The sequence below is a fragment of the Paramisgurnus dabryanus genome, chromosome 23 (genome assembly GCF_030506205.2).
Source record: "Paramisgurnus dabryanus chromosome 23, PD_genome_1.1, whole genome shotgun sequence".
Taxonomy (NCBI): Eukaryota; Metazoa; Chordata; class Actinopteri; order Cypriniformes; family Cobitidae; genus Paramisgurnus; species Paramisgurnus dabryanus.
Genome location: NC_133359.1, coordinates 13,184,140 through 13,201,544, shown reverse-complemented (window position 1 = coordinate 13,201,544; position 17,405 = coordinate 13,184,140). Strand labels below are relative to the sequence as shown.

Genomic DNA, 17,405 nt, shown 5'->3' with positions numbered 1-17,405 from the left:
CTATCTATCTATCTATCTATCTATCTATCTATCTATCTATCTATCTATCTATCTATCTATCTATCTATCTATCTATCTATCTATCTATCCGAATGCAGTATCTGTCTGTCTGCCTATCCGGATGCAGTATCTATCTATCTATCTATCTATCTATCTATCTATCTATCTATCTATCTATCTATCTATCTATCTATCTATCTATCTATCTATCCAAATGCAGTATCTTTCTATCTATCTATCTATCTATCTATCTATCTATCTATCTATCTATCTATCTATCTATCTATCTATCTATCTATCTATCTATCTATCTGAATTCAGTATCTGTCTGTCTGTCTATCCGAATGCAGTATCTATCTATCTATCTATCTATCTATCTATCTATCTATCTATCTATCTATCTATCTATCTATCTATCTATCTATCTATCTATCTATCGATCCGAAAGCACTATTTATATGTCTGTCTGAATATCTATCTATCTATATATGTATGTATGTATGTCTATCTATCTATCTATATATGTATGTATGTCTATCTATCTATCTATGAATTGTCTATTTGTCTGTAGCCTATACCTTCATATCATTCTATCTGCCTGTCTGTCTGATTATAAATCACGATGGCTTATTGAAAATCTATCTTAGTGATAAGCTCCCGAGCAAACAGGCAGGAGGTGTTTGTCGAGATTGACATGGCTCCGCGGTGACAACTGGAGTGTTTTTACACCTCCTTTCTAAATAAGGCAGCGGCCCGTCAAGCATATGACCACCGGTCCAATTTGGGAGCTGCCAAAGAGTCCATCACGTCCCCTTCTCTCCTGTGAGATCTCACTCTCCCCCGGGCTCTTCGAATACCGCTGCTGCTGCATACGAAGCGCGCATCGATCGCGGCCACTTTCCACATCACAGAGTCAACGGTCCGGCGGGCAGCACTGAGATGTCATCGTGATGTCATCCCGCGGGTGGGTGACGTCATCGTGAAGGTCTCCCCGGCAAGGTGAGCTTGCATTTTTGGCGAGTGTGTGTGGTGCTCCCCACGCCAGCGTTTGGCCACCGAGAGAGGTGAAACATGGTCATCATCGCCACCAGCTCAAGCTCCGCCGCCCTGCACTTCTCATCTACCGAGGGGCTTATTGCGTTACACGCCCGCAGCCCCGACCTGCCTTCCAAAAATAAGCCCCTGCCACCATGCCGAAAGAAGAAAAACAAGAGTGGTATTTTTAGGGTCATTAATTTTGACCACGTGCCCCGAGGGTAAACCGGATGGCCACTGCGCAAAGGCTCCTCACCAGTATGTGCGAGACCAGCAGGCGCTGGACTGCGTTTCTTCTGCTTGGCTTTCTGCTTGGGATCGCGTACTCCTACCCCATCTCGAACAGGACTAATGCAACCCCACTGGAGAAAAGGTGGGAGACGCTGTTCTCCCGATCCGTTTTGGGGATCTCGATGGAGAAATCGGAGCTGAACTGGGAGAATGATTATTTGATGGGTATTAAGAGAGTGCGGAGGCTGTACTGCAACGTGGGCATCGGGTTTCACCTGCAGGTCCTCCCAGATGGAAAGATCAGCGGTGTACATAACGAGAACCAGTACAGTGAGTTAATGTGACGGTGACACGTGATGAGCATCTCCGCATCTCTTTTCTTGTTATTGTAATTAATGCATGGATGGGCATCGCAGCAGTGTGCTCTGTAATGAAATATAGATTAAAATAAACCCCAGTGTCAATCGTTGCTGAATTGCACTTAGCTCAAGCATGACACGAATGCTTGGACCAATTTAGACGCCAACTAATTTTACATGCGCATTGCTCGTCGTGCATGCCAAAACTGCGGTGCTTTTTTGCCAATCACACTATATGAGAAATGCAGTACAGAGCATCCTCTGGATCCGCCCACTTTTGCAGATTGCATGCATTTAACAGATGCTTACGGTGCATTAAACGAGTATGCTGTGCGTTCCCTTGGACTCGAACCTGTGACGTTTACGCATCAGCTAACGCAGTGCCCTACCAACTGAGCTACCGATCGCATCCTATATAGAGTAACGAGCTGTGTCACTCATGTAATACTGATGTTGTGTTCAATCAGGTCTGATAGAAATCTCAACTGTAGAGAGAGGGGTGATAAGTCTGTATGGCGTGAAGAGCGAGCTGTTTGTCGCGATGAGCAGCCGCGGATGGTTGTACGGAACGGTAGGTATGCCTGCTATTTGATTTATTTCATCTTCGTGGCCTGAAATGCATTTATATATAAGCATCATTGCATGAAATCACATTTCATTTAGGATATTTGTCAGTTGGTTGTAGTACAATTAATGCCATGGGCTTTGTCAAATGAATAACTGTAAGCTCTGTGATGAGCCTGTGATGTTATGCTTGGCTTGAATGTAAATCTGACCTACTTTGCACTTGCGTTGTTAAGATGCCTGATCTCACCACGAATGACACATTCTCTCTTTTCATGACATAAGCACATGGCTTATTAATGGCTTTATTAATATCACTGCTTATGCAAAAATAGATAAGCAATATGAATAGTCTTATGTAAAAGCACATTTGTACACATGCAGTATGGATTCGATTGGTTTCAATTCTTACATTTTTTAAACATGCTTATCTGAAAAATACATCAGTAGGCTACAAACTGTATTCAACATTAATATTTTAAAATAAAAAGTGATGTTATTGATAAGTCATGACAACATGTTTTTACATTAACTCACCAAAAAAACTTAAGCATTTTCAACTTAGTCAAGATTAAAAAATAATAATAATAAGTTTAACTGGCTTGCGTCAGCCAATCTGATTATAGCTTACTTATAAATGTCTGGAAGAAAAAAAAATTACAGTGTGCGCTCACTGTTAAAGTATTTTTTGCACTTGAATATTTAAGTATAATTAACTTGAATTCACAAGTAATTTGAACTTTTATTTTTTATCTTGACTATGAGTTGTTGTAATTTATGTAGTTGAAATAAATTAAGCTAATTTAACTTTGTTTTGGAAGTTACCGCAACTCATGGCTAGTCAAGATAAAAAAATTAAAGTTTAAATGACTTTCGAATACAAGTTAATTATACTTCAAAAATGAATTGCAATTATTTTACAGTGTACACTGTAAAAAGTGTAAGTTGGATCTACTTAAACAAATTACTTTAATTGGTAACACTTAAAAAAATATGTTTTGTCAAAATAAATTTTTCACTGGAAGGTGAAAAAATACTTCAATTGGTTAAACTTAAAGCTTTTCCAACTTAAATTTTACTTAAAGTGAAAAAATTTAAGGTGAAAAAATACTTCAATTGGTTAAACTTAAAGCTTTTCCAACTTAAATTTTACTTAAAGTGAAAAAATTTAAGGTGAAAAATTACCTCAATTGGTAACACTTAAAGCTTTTTCAACTAACATTTTTACTTAAAGTGAAAAAATTTAAGGTGAAAAAATGTACTTCAATTGGTAACATGTAAAGCTTTTTCAATAACAATTTTTTACTTAAAGTGAAAAAAAATTGGTGAAAAAAATTACTTCAATTGGTAACACTTAATGCTTTTTCAAATTAAATGTTTTTTTTTTTTTTGCTATTTTATGTTTATTTTGATCATTCGTTTCAGTACAATCACACAATATATTTCAGTTTACATAACGCTCATTACAATCTCAAAGTGTTTTAACAAATACAAGTATGAGCAGTTACTTGCTGTGTTTTAAATATAAATTGTACTCTAGATTTATTCAGTTGTTTCAAAGTGTAATTTTTCCCTCTTTTACAAAAAAAATAAAATAAAATAAAAAGACCAAATAAAAAAATAAAAATAAATCTAATGAATAGAAAAAAAAAACACAATTTCTGGTAACTATGTACATCCAGGGTAAGAACATGTGTTAAAGTGAGAAATTTTAGTTTGAAAAAAATTACTTCAGTCGGTAACACGTAAAGCTTTTTCAACTGAAATTTTAACTTAAAGTGAGAAATTTTAGTTTGAAAATAAATTAGGTGTTAACTTTTAAATCACTATCACTTTTTACAGTGCAAGAATGATATATTTATGGACTTCATTAAAAAACTAAAATATAAATGTGAAATAAATATTTAATACATTTTGAATATGTATATAATGAAGCATAAGCTTTGTCAAAAATGCTTGCAAATATTTTTAATGTAATAAATATAGTGCATGTCATTTAACAGATGCTTTTATGCCACAGATTAATATACTTATTATACAAATACATTTATTAAAATCTTTCGAATAGAAAAAAAATTAAACAGGAAAATCAGACTTTTTTTAGGAAATATTTCTTTGTTTATGTTAATCTTACAGTTCATGGCTGGTAATAAGTTAACTTTTAAAGGGATAGTTCACTCAAAAATGAAAATTCTGTCATGATTTACTCACTCTCATGTTGTTACCAAACTGTTTGTGGACCCCATTAACTTCCATAGTCGGAAAAGGAATACTATGGAAGTAAACGGGGTCCACGAAAGGTTACAAATATTTCTCAAAATATCTTCCTTTGTGTTCACCAGAACAAAGAAATGTATACAGGTTTGTAACAACATGAGAGTGAGTAAATGATGACAGAATTTTCATTTTTGGGTGAACTATCCCTTTAATGCTCTTGCTGTATGTGATTTTTGTGAAATATGTTGGAGAATTATTTTGCATGTATGCCTGTAAGTCTTGCTTGGATATTCAAAGCAATACTTTATCATTTTCAGTCTGTGCGTTCCTGCACTTTACCCTACTTACTGTAGGTGAATTCAGATGGTAGGGGTGGGGGGGGATTGGGGAGGGCATGGTAAGTTACACCAAACTAACCATCTAATCCATACCATTTTTAGAGGGTCTTCCGTGACGAGTGCAAGTTCAAGGAGACGCTGCTGCCCAACAATTACAACGCATACGAGTCTTCCATTTACAAGGGCTTTTACATCGCCCTCAGCAAACATGGCCGCTTGAAGCGAGGCTACAAGGCCTCCCCAGCAATGACTGTCACACATTTCCTTCCACGTTTATGAGCGGAACTGGCAATAACACAATAATTTGCACATGTCGGATGTTCTGGTGGGGAACCTAAACTTAAGGTTTATCGCAAAGAACAAAAAATAACACTTACAGTATTTATTCTCGTTGAAATGGTAATATATGTATATTTCGGTAGCTTACTTTGTCTCTGAACTTTGTGTAAATGCCATTATTTGCTGCTTATGGTTTCTGTTATGACTATGTGAGAGTCGAGGTGCTTTATGGGTGCTTGGTGTGAACTTTAGCCTGTCATAGGAACGAGCAACATCCTCAGCTTTTAATAGTGAAACGAATACTTTTTATTATACCTCAAAGAGCCACTGAAAAGAGTTACGAGGAAAGAATCTGGATGCCACCATTTAAGATGAAAGCACTTATTTTCTGCATTTATTCCTGTTTTATGATTCGGTGGTGCCTTAGTTACTGATTTTTCGACTCGTTTTATTTGTATGCAATGAAGACATGCCACTGTTTTGACTTTATAGGTCTATCAATCAGTCTGGCAGGCTGTAATCTCAGTTAAGATTAGTTTGTGTTCTATATTTATATCGGACGACTTGCATGGATCTTTATTGGTACCCAGAAAAACGTTTACAGCTTATCTGGTATGCATTTGAACTCTTTAATCTTTTACATTTTGTCATAAATACCTTTTCATTTTCTGGTCCTTGGTGGCAGTGACTGATATCCAGTTAGGTGTTAGCAATTTGATCTCACCAACATGCTGACTGCATACTTGAACTCTGCCTCAAAGGTCTTTGGAATGTAAAAACCAATGTGAAAACTGTCTTAATGTCTTTAAGATAACCTCATTATTCATGCTTAAATACCCAAACACCTGATTTCAAACAGATTTCTTCTGTATTTTTACGCATTCCCATTCGCTAGCTTACACAGTATGCCCATTTTACTAGTTTTAAAGGAACACGCCCACATTTTGGAAATTTAGCTTATTCACTGTATCTCCCAGAGTTAGATAAGTCCATACTTCTCATCTTCGTGCGTGCTGTTACTCTGTCTGACGCAGCCCCCGCTAGCTTAGCTTAGCACAAAGACTGGAAGTGAATGGCTCCAGCTAGCATACTGCTCCCAATAAGTAACAAAATAACGCAAACATTTTCCTATTTATGTGTTGTGATTTGTATAGTCACACCGTGTACAAATAACAAGGTCATATGAACACAGCCATCTTTTAATAGTATACTGGGAACTATATTCTTAGAAGGCAAAGCACTGCCACTTTGGCAGAGTTTTTATGTCACAACACATAAATAAGAAAATGTTTGCGTTATTTTGTCACTTATTGGGAGCAGTATGCTAGCTGGAGCCATTCACTTCCAGTCGCTGTGCTAAGCTAAGCTAGCGAGGGCTGAGTCAGACAGAGTTACAGCACGCAATGAGATGAGAAAGGTGTGTATGAACTTACCCAACTCTAGAGGATACGGTGAATAAGCTAAAGTCCCAAAATGTGGGCGTGTTCCTTTAAGGTCTAGGTTAAGCCAGGACTAAGCCATAGTTAGGCTATATAGGACATTTAAAGGGGTCATATGATGCGATTACATGTTTTTCTTTGTCCTTGGGGTGTTAAAAGCTGTGCATATAGAAGATCATTGAAGTCACAAAGATTAAAGTCTCAAACACAAAGAGATATTCTTTCGAAACGTAAAACGTCTCAGTCAAACGTCTCCACATATCTACGCCACTGTGTGGGAAGATTGCACAACACCGCCCAAATATATACGCAAAGAAAAAAAGCCATGACGTTTATTTTTGCTTTAGTATTGTTGCCACCGCCGGCATGTCATGGAGACACTGCGCTTTGAAAGCTGATATTCCAGATATGGTAACATGTCTGTCACATGCTTAAAGGCGGGGTGCATGATTTTTAAAATAACATTTTGGAAAAGAGAGTTGGGCCAGGAACTAAAACACACTTGTAGCCAATCATCATCAATGGGCGTGTCTACTAACCGACATCATTGCCTGGGTTGCGTATGTGTGGAGCGGGTCTATCAAAAGAAGCTCCAGATTTTATTGGGGTAGGGGTGTGTTTGTTTAGGTGATTTCATATATCAACATTGGCTTTCAGAGATCATGCACCCCGCCTTTAAAGGTATTCGGCAAATCACAACGCACTGGATAGCTGGCCAATCAGAGCACACCGCGCTTTACAATAGGTGTGTTCAAGTTTATGCAGCACTGTGCAGACCGATCTGCGAGGTTTGCCGCTTGAAGTCGAGGGAGGAGTTGAAGACTGAGCCGTCAAGTCGGACACCTGCTGCTTGCCGTAGTAACGTGTGCGTCTTTTTTAATTGCGGATAAAGTAAATTAAATGGTGAATTTGTCAAAAAACTAATCGTTTAATAAAAGTTGCAACCAGAAACCTTTTATATTGAGTACTTTAGTTGCTGTTTATACTGTATGCCCGAAAATAACAGGAAGCATATAAGCCTAGATTATTAAAATACCAATAGAGTTTCGTCTTTCGCTACTTTCGTTTATATTTTTTACGTGGCACAATACAACATATTCAGGCTAAAAAATATGAATTTATAATGATTATTAGTGGAAATAAAGGTTGCATTAAACATGAAACGTACGTGATCTTGTCATCAGTAAGGTGATCAGTGGCGTAGCGTCTGGGCATGCAGGGTATGCACGTGGAAATGGGCCCAGGCCAATAGGGGGCCCGGCCCTGGGCCCGCCCCAGCTTTTAATAAAAAAATTTTTTTCAATAAAATTGTTTTTTTTTTGGCAGCAATAAATATATTTTGTATGCACGTGTAGTGATTTCTTATTTTTCCGTAATGTCTAATTTCTATGTCAATTCTGGTTTGCGTTTATTTATTTTTTTTGCACTCCACGGCTGCCATAGACTACTAATAATAATTTTTACATGACGCATCGACGTGCCAAAAAAAAGAAAAAGTGTGAGAGGTTACTATAGCGGCTATCTACATGAACATTAAGGATGGACAAAAATAAACATAAAAGTGGGGCCTGAAAGAGAAAAGAGAAGGTGGAGAAGTTAGTCACGAGTCAAAAACGACCCAAAACATCTTGTTTTTCTTTATTTAAATCTACCCTTTAAATTAAAAAGGTAAAGTAAAAATATTAAAAGTATATGTTGTTAACAGACCTGCGCGCCACAGTTAACAGTGCCAACGGGCAAGGTTGGGGGGGCTTTGGCTTAAAAGGGGGCCCTTACATTTTTTTTGCATATGGGCCCGGGACTCACTTGCTACGCCACTGGAGGTGACCAATCACGAAGAGCTGTGTCATCATCAGAACTCTGTGCCAGCCGGGTGCTCTTGAAACGCTCTCGTGATACTTTGATACCGTACCTCACAGTCACATGCCTTCAGCGCCAGCTCAAGTCAGACAAAATTTCTAACTGGCATGCACTGCTTTAAGTCAGCTACCGATTGGCCTGCACAGCGCCGCATGAAGTCGAACACACCTATGTGTCTCAGAAAGGCGGAGCGTAGAAAAGCCACTATAATGTACATGAGTATGTGCATAATAATTTGTTTTTTGAACCACATAAACACGTTACATTACACCAAATACACAAAATATTGTTTTTTTTAGCAACATCAAATGACCCCTTTAAGTAATATTTACAAACTTACTTTACTTTTCGGTGCATGCTGTTTGTTAGTTAAGACGTCTCAAGCATGCATTTTTGTCCTGGACTAGACTTAAGCCCTGCCGGGAAACTATGTATTTATAAATTCTAGTCAAAGAAAGGCAGAGGCTCTCATTTGTGAATAATGTTCAACTCAAAATGCAACAATGAAGATCTCTTTGCTTGCCTGCCTAGCACACTTGTTTCCTAAGTCATGTCAGAACGTGTCGGATTTCTATGTTACAGCCGCAATGTGAGGAGTGAATGAAAAGTTTTGCTGATCATAACAGAAAAGGCTCTGGTTAAATCATATCAGCTTATACCTGCATTCTCTCTTGCATTTGTGGGATTTAGTTGTGCAGAATAAGAATTGACATTAACATTTTGAGTTATTTACTGTATAATAGAAATATTAAAGACATTATTTGTTACGGCTGGGAGGTTTGAGACAGGGATACTGTATTTATGTGTTAATACAATGTGCTCATGAAGTTTGACTTTTCTCTTAAAGGGAAAGTGTGTCATTTCTGCATTATGGATTTTCAGTGTTTAAAAAATTTGGTTTGTTTGAAATGGGTTTATTTTTGCTAGTGCCAGAAATTACACACTTCACCTTTAAATAAACACAGTCATATTTGAGTAAAATGTATTATGAATTTGATTGTGTTCAAAGTACTGTGTATTATAAGTTGGATCTTGATGAAGCTATTGATTTGATTTAAAATTCTTTGTACCCCAAATATAAGCATGCAATGTGACTGCTCTGATGAAAAATGTCAAAATGACTTATTTTTATGTATGTAATGAACTATGTTAATTTATTACTATTTATCTTCACTATACCCTGTCCTTTGTCGCATTTCGGATCTCTTTATACTTAGCAAACTTTTGCATGGTTTTGATGCAAAATGTATGACACAAATGTATTCAAGTTAAGCCCTCCAAACAAAACGGCGGTTTCTCATGCAAAGAGTTTTGATTGTACTGTACTTTATCTCCAGCTTAAAATGGCCCCGTTTGTGGTTGTAAGGGGTGGTGCATGTGTGCGTGTCCTCGTTTGTATGCATTTGTGTTCTTTCTCAGTTTTGTATTCCTGCACAGAGGGGCGGACGCCCCCTCCAAATTTCCCTCCTATTTTCTAACATATACCTCACCTTCTGCCTTAGTTCCAATTTGTTAAAATGATTGTACGATTTGTTGGAGACGACAAACTTTTTGCCAATCATTTGTTCTCTGAAAAAAGTGAAAAGTTAGAATTCTAATATATTAAGAAAATGTTTCCTTTTATTTTTATACGTATATGTGCTGTGCACAGCAGCCAAATGTATTACTGAAATGAAAATAAAAGGTTGTTTTTTAGTCTCTTTGTTTTTATTTAATTAATAAACAAATAGGTAGAGATTTAGAAGGTATAATAGTTAGGTTAGAGCCTCCTCAAGTGGTCTATCTCAGTAATGCATTCAATTTGATCTTCACACATAGGTTTATATTTAATATTATCTTGTCTGTTTATGCCTAAATAAATCAATGAACAAACATTTGATTTTTTCCTAGAATTGTTTGATAATAATCTGCTTAATATTCAGTTTCCAGTTAAAGATGATGAACTGTAAGGTAAGCAAACATGACTTTTGAACTGATTTTCCCACACATATATAGACTAGCACTGAAATGCCTCACTGTGTCCTGTAGTCTGATCCAGTCTGATCATGCACACAGTCTACATTTTCTGTATGGCTGTTCTAGGCTTATGCATACTAGTAATGTGCAACCCAATGCAATCCCCAAAAAATGCAGTGCAAACAGACAACCAAGATCGAACAGAGACAAAGATCAATCGCTTGATCGTAAAATTTAGTAATGGAAAGAGAAAAGCCACTTATCAAGATTCACAAGGTAAGTTTGTGATCTAAGCTTTCGGTATGCACTGTATGTGTTTTTTGATTTATTGCTGACATTTTTTTTCTAATTTACAGACATTTATTTGAGGAAAAATAAAGACTGCTTTATTATAAGTAATCTTATTATGTGCTTGGATTCAAACAAACAGCCTTACATTTCAGTAAGTATGAAATGCTTTAAAATATACTAATCTTATAAATATTTAATTCTAGTTATTTACTGTTATTATTAAATAAAAGCAATAACTATAATTTATGTTTTTATTTTTAAAAAAGTTAAAGATTTGCTACAATGGTTTGTAAACCTATAGGATTTACACTTTAATACATGGCAGTGTATTCAATTTCTGTATGGGCTAGAAGATAAAAGCTTACTGAATATTGATCAAACTGAAAGCACTAAAATGATCCCCTACTCTACAGACAAACACCCATAAACCGAACTTATATCCGAGGTACAGAAGAAGTCAGCATGTTGACCCATCTGATCCTTTGGGCTCTGAGAATCCAAAGTCAAGAAAGTCTAATTATCGAAGACAAAATCAAGAGCGTGAGCGCAGCAGTAATGTTTCTAAAGAGACCATCACATCTTGTGATGACCCTTTACATGTATTGCTCTCCAAGAGTCCAGTCAGTCCAAATTTGCAACAGGGGAAGAGAAAAAAGCAAGTTGCACCATCTGAACTCTTCTGAACCAAATCTGTTCATGTGGAGAATCTGTGACATACGCATGCCATTAACGGACATATTATTGGAATGTTGCAAAAATTCATATATAAAGTGTCAAAGGCCTGAGCTTTTCACACAGCTGGAGCATTTTTATTTTTTATTTTAGTTTATTAATACAAAGTATGCAGGCTGCTTTTATTTATCATCTCTGTATGGTTAAAATAGAATAGGTTACTGCATGTTACTTTCACCTTGACATCAGTTAAAATTTAAACGGGGGGCCATTGCAAGCTGTGGCAATGACTTATTTTTATCAAAACTGTGCTAATCTTTTTTTCCCATAGATGATGCATAAAATCATCAAACACAAGAACAAATGCAGCATGAAGTTAAAACAACTTGGTTTTGCAAGTCAATTCAAGCTATTATTTTAAGTTTTGACTTGTGATATGTTGACATAACTTATAAAAAAAGTTGAAATTGTTTAACTTAATTTGTTAAGTTAAAGTAACACAAATATATATATATGTTGATTTGACATCATTTTAACAATGCTTTTGCATATTAGATGTTTAATGTACACTGAAAAAGTTGGATCAACTTACTTAAATTGGTAACACACATACAAAAAACTGTATATGTTTAAGTGAAAAAACTTTAAGTGAACAATAAATGTGGAAAACATTTTCAAGTGTTATCAATTTTGTAAATCTTTAAGTTGATCCAACTTTTCACTTTATTACAGTGTATGCAGTTTCATTTAGTTATAAAAAGCTGAATATCAGATGCAAAGTCATATGAGATGGCTGGCCACCTCTACTGAATTATTTATTAAGAACAAATATTCATGCATTTCTATTTATTATATTTTATATTGATGTTGTAATTTAATATAATCTAAAAAATATCAATTTATCAAATGTATTCGCTCAACTCTGAGCACAGGCCAATGCATCAAATAATATTTACCCTTGAAATATTTTTACATTTTATTACATTACTCTGAAAAAAAAAACAGTAATTCATAAAAGTGTAATCACCAGTACATAATGTATTTCAAAACAGGGTGATAAATGCTTCTTTTCTTACATTACAATATGAACACAATATGTTTCTGCTCATTTCATGATGATGAAAACGTTGAGTACTATGGTGAAATAAAGATAGATTGACATAATATGTTTAAACTGATTTTGTTATTTGATTTGGACTGATTCCAGTTGGACAACATGCTTGGTGTTTGTTTTAAGTGATTATATCATTTGAAATGGTCCAGATACTAAATACTTCCCTCCAGATCCTCCACCCATTAGTTGTTTAACTTAAACAATTAATGCAATTGAACCTTTATTCATAAAAACACTAAGTTCCATTACAACTGAATTTGGCTGTCTGTATTATTGACTGTTCTGTGCTCTTTTCACCCTGCCAACAGCAAGTTCAGTACATGTCAGGACACTCTTACTACTATCAGTGTCTCAATACTAATAACACATTTATTATAGTTTGTAGACTTACTTCAACTAATTGTAATGGTCACCTCTTCACAATGCCTATGAACATAAATGTTAATATTTTGGCATCCAGAGACATTACTGAATAAAAATAAAGTGCCATATATTTACACAATACATGTAAACATTCTGCTATCTTGTATACGCACTTCTGTTGTTACTTTATGTGCTCTCTTCTGTTGATGAACACACATTGTATGTTTGAAAGTGTAAGATCTGCATAACTACAGTTCAAAGTTATAATAAATCGACACATTCCTGTGTTTGGACAGATGGAAAACCTTTGAGCTGGGTCTGAACCACGGGGCATAGGGCACTTTAGGTCCCCAAAGAAATACAGCATTACTATGCTCATATAAGCCCCATGTCCAACCACCAAAGCATGGACAGGCACATTTAAAACTCCATCATCGGGGAGTCCTGGAAGAACCTCTTCAGTTTTAAGAACAGGTGCTTCAGAAACTTGATTTTTGTCTCGGTGGTCATTAGCTATTCGCTGGAACAAAGCCTTAAGAAAATCCTTAATACGTGCCTTCACCTGGAAATAACATAGGCTTTCTGTACACATGTATTCTTAAAGTAAAACACCGCCATTTTTCAATATTTTACTATGTTCTTAAAGGAATATTCCATTTTCTTAAAAGAAAAATCCAGATAATTTACTCACCACCATGTCATCCAAAATGTTGATGTCTTTCTTTGTTCAGTCGAGAAGAAATTATGTTTTTTGAAGAAAACATTGCAGGATTTTTCTCATTTTAATGGACTTTAATAGACACCAACAATTAACACTTAACTCAACACGCAACAGTTTTTTTCAACGAGTTTCAAAGGACTCTAAACGATCCCAAACGAGTCATAAGGGTCTTATCTAGCAAAACGATTGTCATTTTTGACAAGAAAAATAACAAATATACACTTTTAAACCACAACTTCTCGTCTAGATCCGGTCCAGCGCGACCTAACGTAAATGCGTAGTGACGTAGGGAGGTCACGTGTTACATATATAAAACGCACATTTGTGGACCATTGTAAACAATAAACTGACACAAAGACATTAATTAGTATCAGTTGACATACAACAACGTAGGAACGGTCCTCTTTCTCAACACTTGTAAACACTGGGGCGGAGTTTCGCGTTCGTCCTTTGTGACCTCTGACGTCATGACGTATTGCGTGGGGTCACGTTGGCGCATCACGACCGGATCTAAACAAGAAGTTGTGCTTTAAAAGTGTATTTTGTTATTTTTATTGTCAAAAATGACAATCGTTTTGCTAGATAAGACCCTTATGCCTCGTTTGGGATCGTTTATAGTCCTTTGAAACTCCATTGAAAAAAACTGTTACGTGTTGAGTTAAGTGTTAATTGTTGGTGTCTATTAAAGTCCATTAAAATGAGAAAAATTCTTCAATGTTTTCCTCAAAAAACATAATTTCTTCTCGACTGAACAAAGAAAGACATCAACATTTTGGATGACATGGTGGTGAGTAAATTATCTGGATTTTTCTTTTAAGAAAATGGAATATTCCTTTAACTTAGACAAATTAAGACTTACCTATCTTTTTTCAATGCGTTCACTTTTAATCTTTTTTACAGCACGTCGTGAAGGTGTTAGCATTTAGCCTAGCCCCATTCATTCCTATGGCTCCAAACAGGGATGAATTTAGAAGCCACCAAACACTTCCATGTTTTCCCTATTTAAAGACTGTTACATGAGTAGTTACACGAGTAAGTATGGAGGCACAAAATAAAACTTTTGTTTGGAGCCATAGGAATGAATGGGGCTAGGCTAAATGCTAACACATTCAAGAAGCGCCGTACAAAGATTAAAAGTGCACCCATTGAAAAAAGATGGGTATGTATTAATTCATCTAAGTTGAGGTAACGGTGGTAAAACGGTGGTGTTTTCCTTTAAGTTAAGCATACAGATAAAATGATCACACCGTATACACAACTCAGGTCATGAATTGGTCTATATACAGTATTGTTGATTTTCCATAATATGAAAACAAGATTTAAATAAGAACAGGACTTTTTTGGGTTATTGTCAGTTTGGATTAAATTAACCGAGAAAATGCTTATATTGCAGCATTTTAGAGTGTATTATTAAGTAGAAGCTGAATGTTATTCATATTTTGGTAAACACACACAGAGTACATGAATATTTTACCTGTTCAATAGTCTCTCCTTCAGGAGGAGTGAACTCCGGTAAAGACCATCCTGCTGTTTTAGCCATGTTTTTCATTTCCTTGACTTGACCTCCCTCAGCTATACCAAAACACTGAATAAAATACAGATTGTGCTTTATTTTCCAGTATCGTGCCAACTTGGCCAGCAAATATGCAATCTCTAACGTATTTATACTAAGATTAGCTTTTGCCATATGATTGTGAAAAGAATCAATATTAACAAGGACAACAATCTGAATTGGAGGTTTGGAGAGGCTTTACCCATGTGATATTCACGTACTTACTCTCTCTTTAAGTGATGAATCAGTTACTAATTCAATATCATGGCTGGTTCTGTTATTCTTCACAATAATCTCTGCAGTCTGTAATTTGATAAAGTTATGATTATTCATCTTAAAGAGAAGATTAATGTGTCAGCAAATACATTGTGAACACAAAAGCATGCATGCAAATTACTTTAATAAAAACTAGAACCTAATAGCACATGTTGTTATAACAAAAGTTGACCACTAACACATAACAGCAATTGTAATGAAATACTTTGCAGGCATATTAGCATTCCCCTGATAGTAAGACACTTTATAATAATATCTGTTGTGATAGCAGCATAATGGAACATAGAAATAATTGTGAAAAGTAAAAATGAAAATTTAACACACTGAAAAAAAAACTTCTGGACATCGGTTGCACATAATTAAATTAGGTTTTCTTAAAATGAAATTAACCTTAATTGAAATTAATTTAATTTTAAGAAAACTTGATTCAATCATATTGAACTGGTGTACATAATTCACTTACGTAGATCCAACAATAATTTTAGGAAAACTTAATTCAAAGATGTACAAACGGAGATTTTTTTCACTGCATTCTAATTTCACTGCATAAAATTGTAATCTTATTCATAACTCATGCATCTTTTTCATTATTAATACTTACTAACCAAATAAACTTAATAAACAAAGAATACTCAAGCTTTCTAGTGCGTAATTTCCACTCGTTTTTACGCATGATATGAAAAATTAAAATTAAAATTCGTGAAGCAATATCGCCCCCTACCTGTGACCAGCTGACATTACTTACCTGTTTAGCACGCTTCATGTCACTCACAAACACATTGGTAAAGTTAACATCTCTAAGATACAGGCCAGCAGCTTCAGACTGCCGTATCCCAATTTCAGAAAGAGGAGCGTCTATCTTCTGACCTAAAGCCAAAGCATCCCAATAACATGTTTTTGGGACAATTAAATCTAAATAAATGTAGCCAATCAAACAGCTTAGTTATTTGTTATCAACGTAATTAATTAACGAAAATAAACAAATAAAACACATATACATTACACTTTACCTTGTAAAAGCCCATCTTTGTTGCACTGGGTCTCACCACTAGTAAACCAAAAACATTAAGATTGATCAATAGGAAGACGTACTGTTATACTAACCCACACACAGATTCAATTTGTTAAACCAACCAACCAACCTAACAAACAAACAAACAAACAAATCACTCCACAGCCGTTGGCTATTGTTTACGTCTATTTAAAAGAGACAACAAAGCAAATTTGGGGTTTAATTTTGTGTTTGTGTGATGATCTTTTATACGGTAGCACACTTTAGTATTAACTACAGTAACTGCATAACAGTATATTGTAGTATAGTAGGCTGTATTCTAGAATTTAAACAATAACCCCTTGTATAGCCTACTAGTATTCTGTATAGTGAATCGATAAACTGCAAGGCAAGTTTATTTATATATAAACAACGCCAAAGGTAAGTGCTTTACATAAATGATTAACAATAAAGGTAGTAGTATGATTAATACTGGTAAGGTTCAAAAGTTATTTTAATACAGTTTATTTTCTCATTTGGAAAGGGTAACTTCTATATTAATCTATATTAAAATAAGCACTGACCTTTAGTTAGAAGAGATCCACACTGGCTAATCTGATAGTCAACACGTATAAACAAAATTCTCACAACTAGTACATTAAGACTGCTCTACAAAATCGTATGTACAATGTAAGTTAAGTGTAACTGTTTACGTGTAATTAATAAAACTACTTGCCAAAGTGTACTTTATAAACTATTATACAAATGTGAGTTTATCTTTATTTATCAATAATACAAAGACTTGTTAATGGTTGTTGACAGTGCAGAGTTGTAATTGAAAAAAATAATTCATGCCAGTCAGCCGAAAAATAAAAGGGCAACTTACTGTCGGACTAGCGTTAAAGCGAAAGTGAGCATTATTGCAGATATAAAGACGTTAACAGCGTGGTGAGGTTATGAACTACTCATCCATTTACCCATTAATCAATCACAAACAGTCAAGCCCCTCGTGCTTCTTAATAAAACCACCAAATATTTGATAATTTGAGGCGACTGCAGCAATGACAGCGCTTATCTCCTTATTTGATTAGCCGGAAGTTTTTACGCAAGCTGACGTAGGGGGCGCCAGTGGCTCGTGGTGACGGTC

At 35.4% G+C, this 17,405-nt stretch overlaps 2 protein-coding genes and 1 long non-coding RNA gene across 4 annotated transcripts; 2 read left to right on the top strand and 1 right to left on the bottom strand.

Moving 5' to 3' along the window:
* Window positions 1-1,175: 1,175 nt before the first annotated feature.
* On the top strand, window positions 1,176-6,021 carry fgf6a (fibroblast growth factor 6a). Its single transcript, XM_065275598.2, has 3 exons — window positions 1,176-1,596; window positions 2,093-2,196; window positions 4,847-6,021. Exons 1-3 carry the CDS (start codon window positions 1,266-1,268, stop codon window positions 5,021-5,023), a joined length of 612 nt encoding a protein of 203 aa, XP_065131670.1. The 5' UTR covers window positions 1,176-1,265; the 3' UTR covers window positions 5,024-6,021.
* Window positions 6,022-10,330: 4,309 nt separating this feature from the next.
* On the top strand, window positions 10,331-11,913 carry LOC135781325 (uncharacterized). The gene is made up of 3 exons (XR_010545137.2): window positions 10,331-10,554; window positions 10,635-10,720; window positions 10,983-11,913. It is a non-coding gene; the product is annotated as an uncharacterized lncRNA (long non-coding RNA).
* Window positions 11,914-12,204: 291 nt separating this feature from the next.
* Window positions 12,205-17,400, bottom strand: tigara (TP53 induced glycolysis regulatory phosphatase a). 2 transcript variants are annotated; one of them, XM_073813317.1, is made up of 6 exons: window positions 17,145-17,400; window positions 16,278-16,315; window positions 16,013-16,179; window positions 15,217-15,294; window positions 14,914-15,024; window positions 12,205-13,280 (listed from the first exon to the last, which is right to left on the bottom strand). In XM_073813317.1, exons 1-6 carry the CDS (start codon window positions 17,174-17,176, stop codon window positions 12,900-12,902), a joined length of 807 nt encoding a protein of 268 aa, XP_073669418.1. In that variant the 5' UTR covers window positions 17,177-17,400; the 3' UTR covers window positions 12,205-12,899. The 2 variants fall into 2 exon arrangements, with proteins under 2 accessions (XP_073669418.1, XP_065147814.1); XM_065291742.1 differs by having other exon boundaries at window positions 16,013-16,134.
* Window positions 17,401-17,405: the final 5 nt, after the last annotated feature.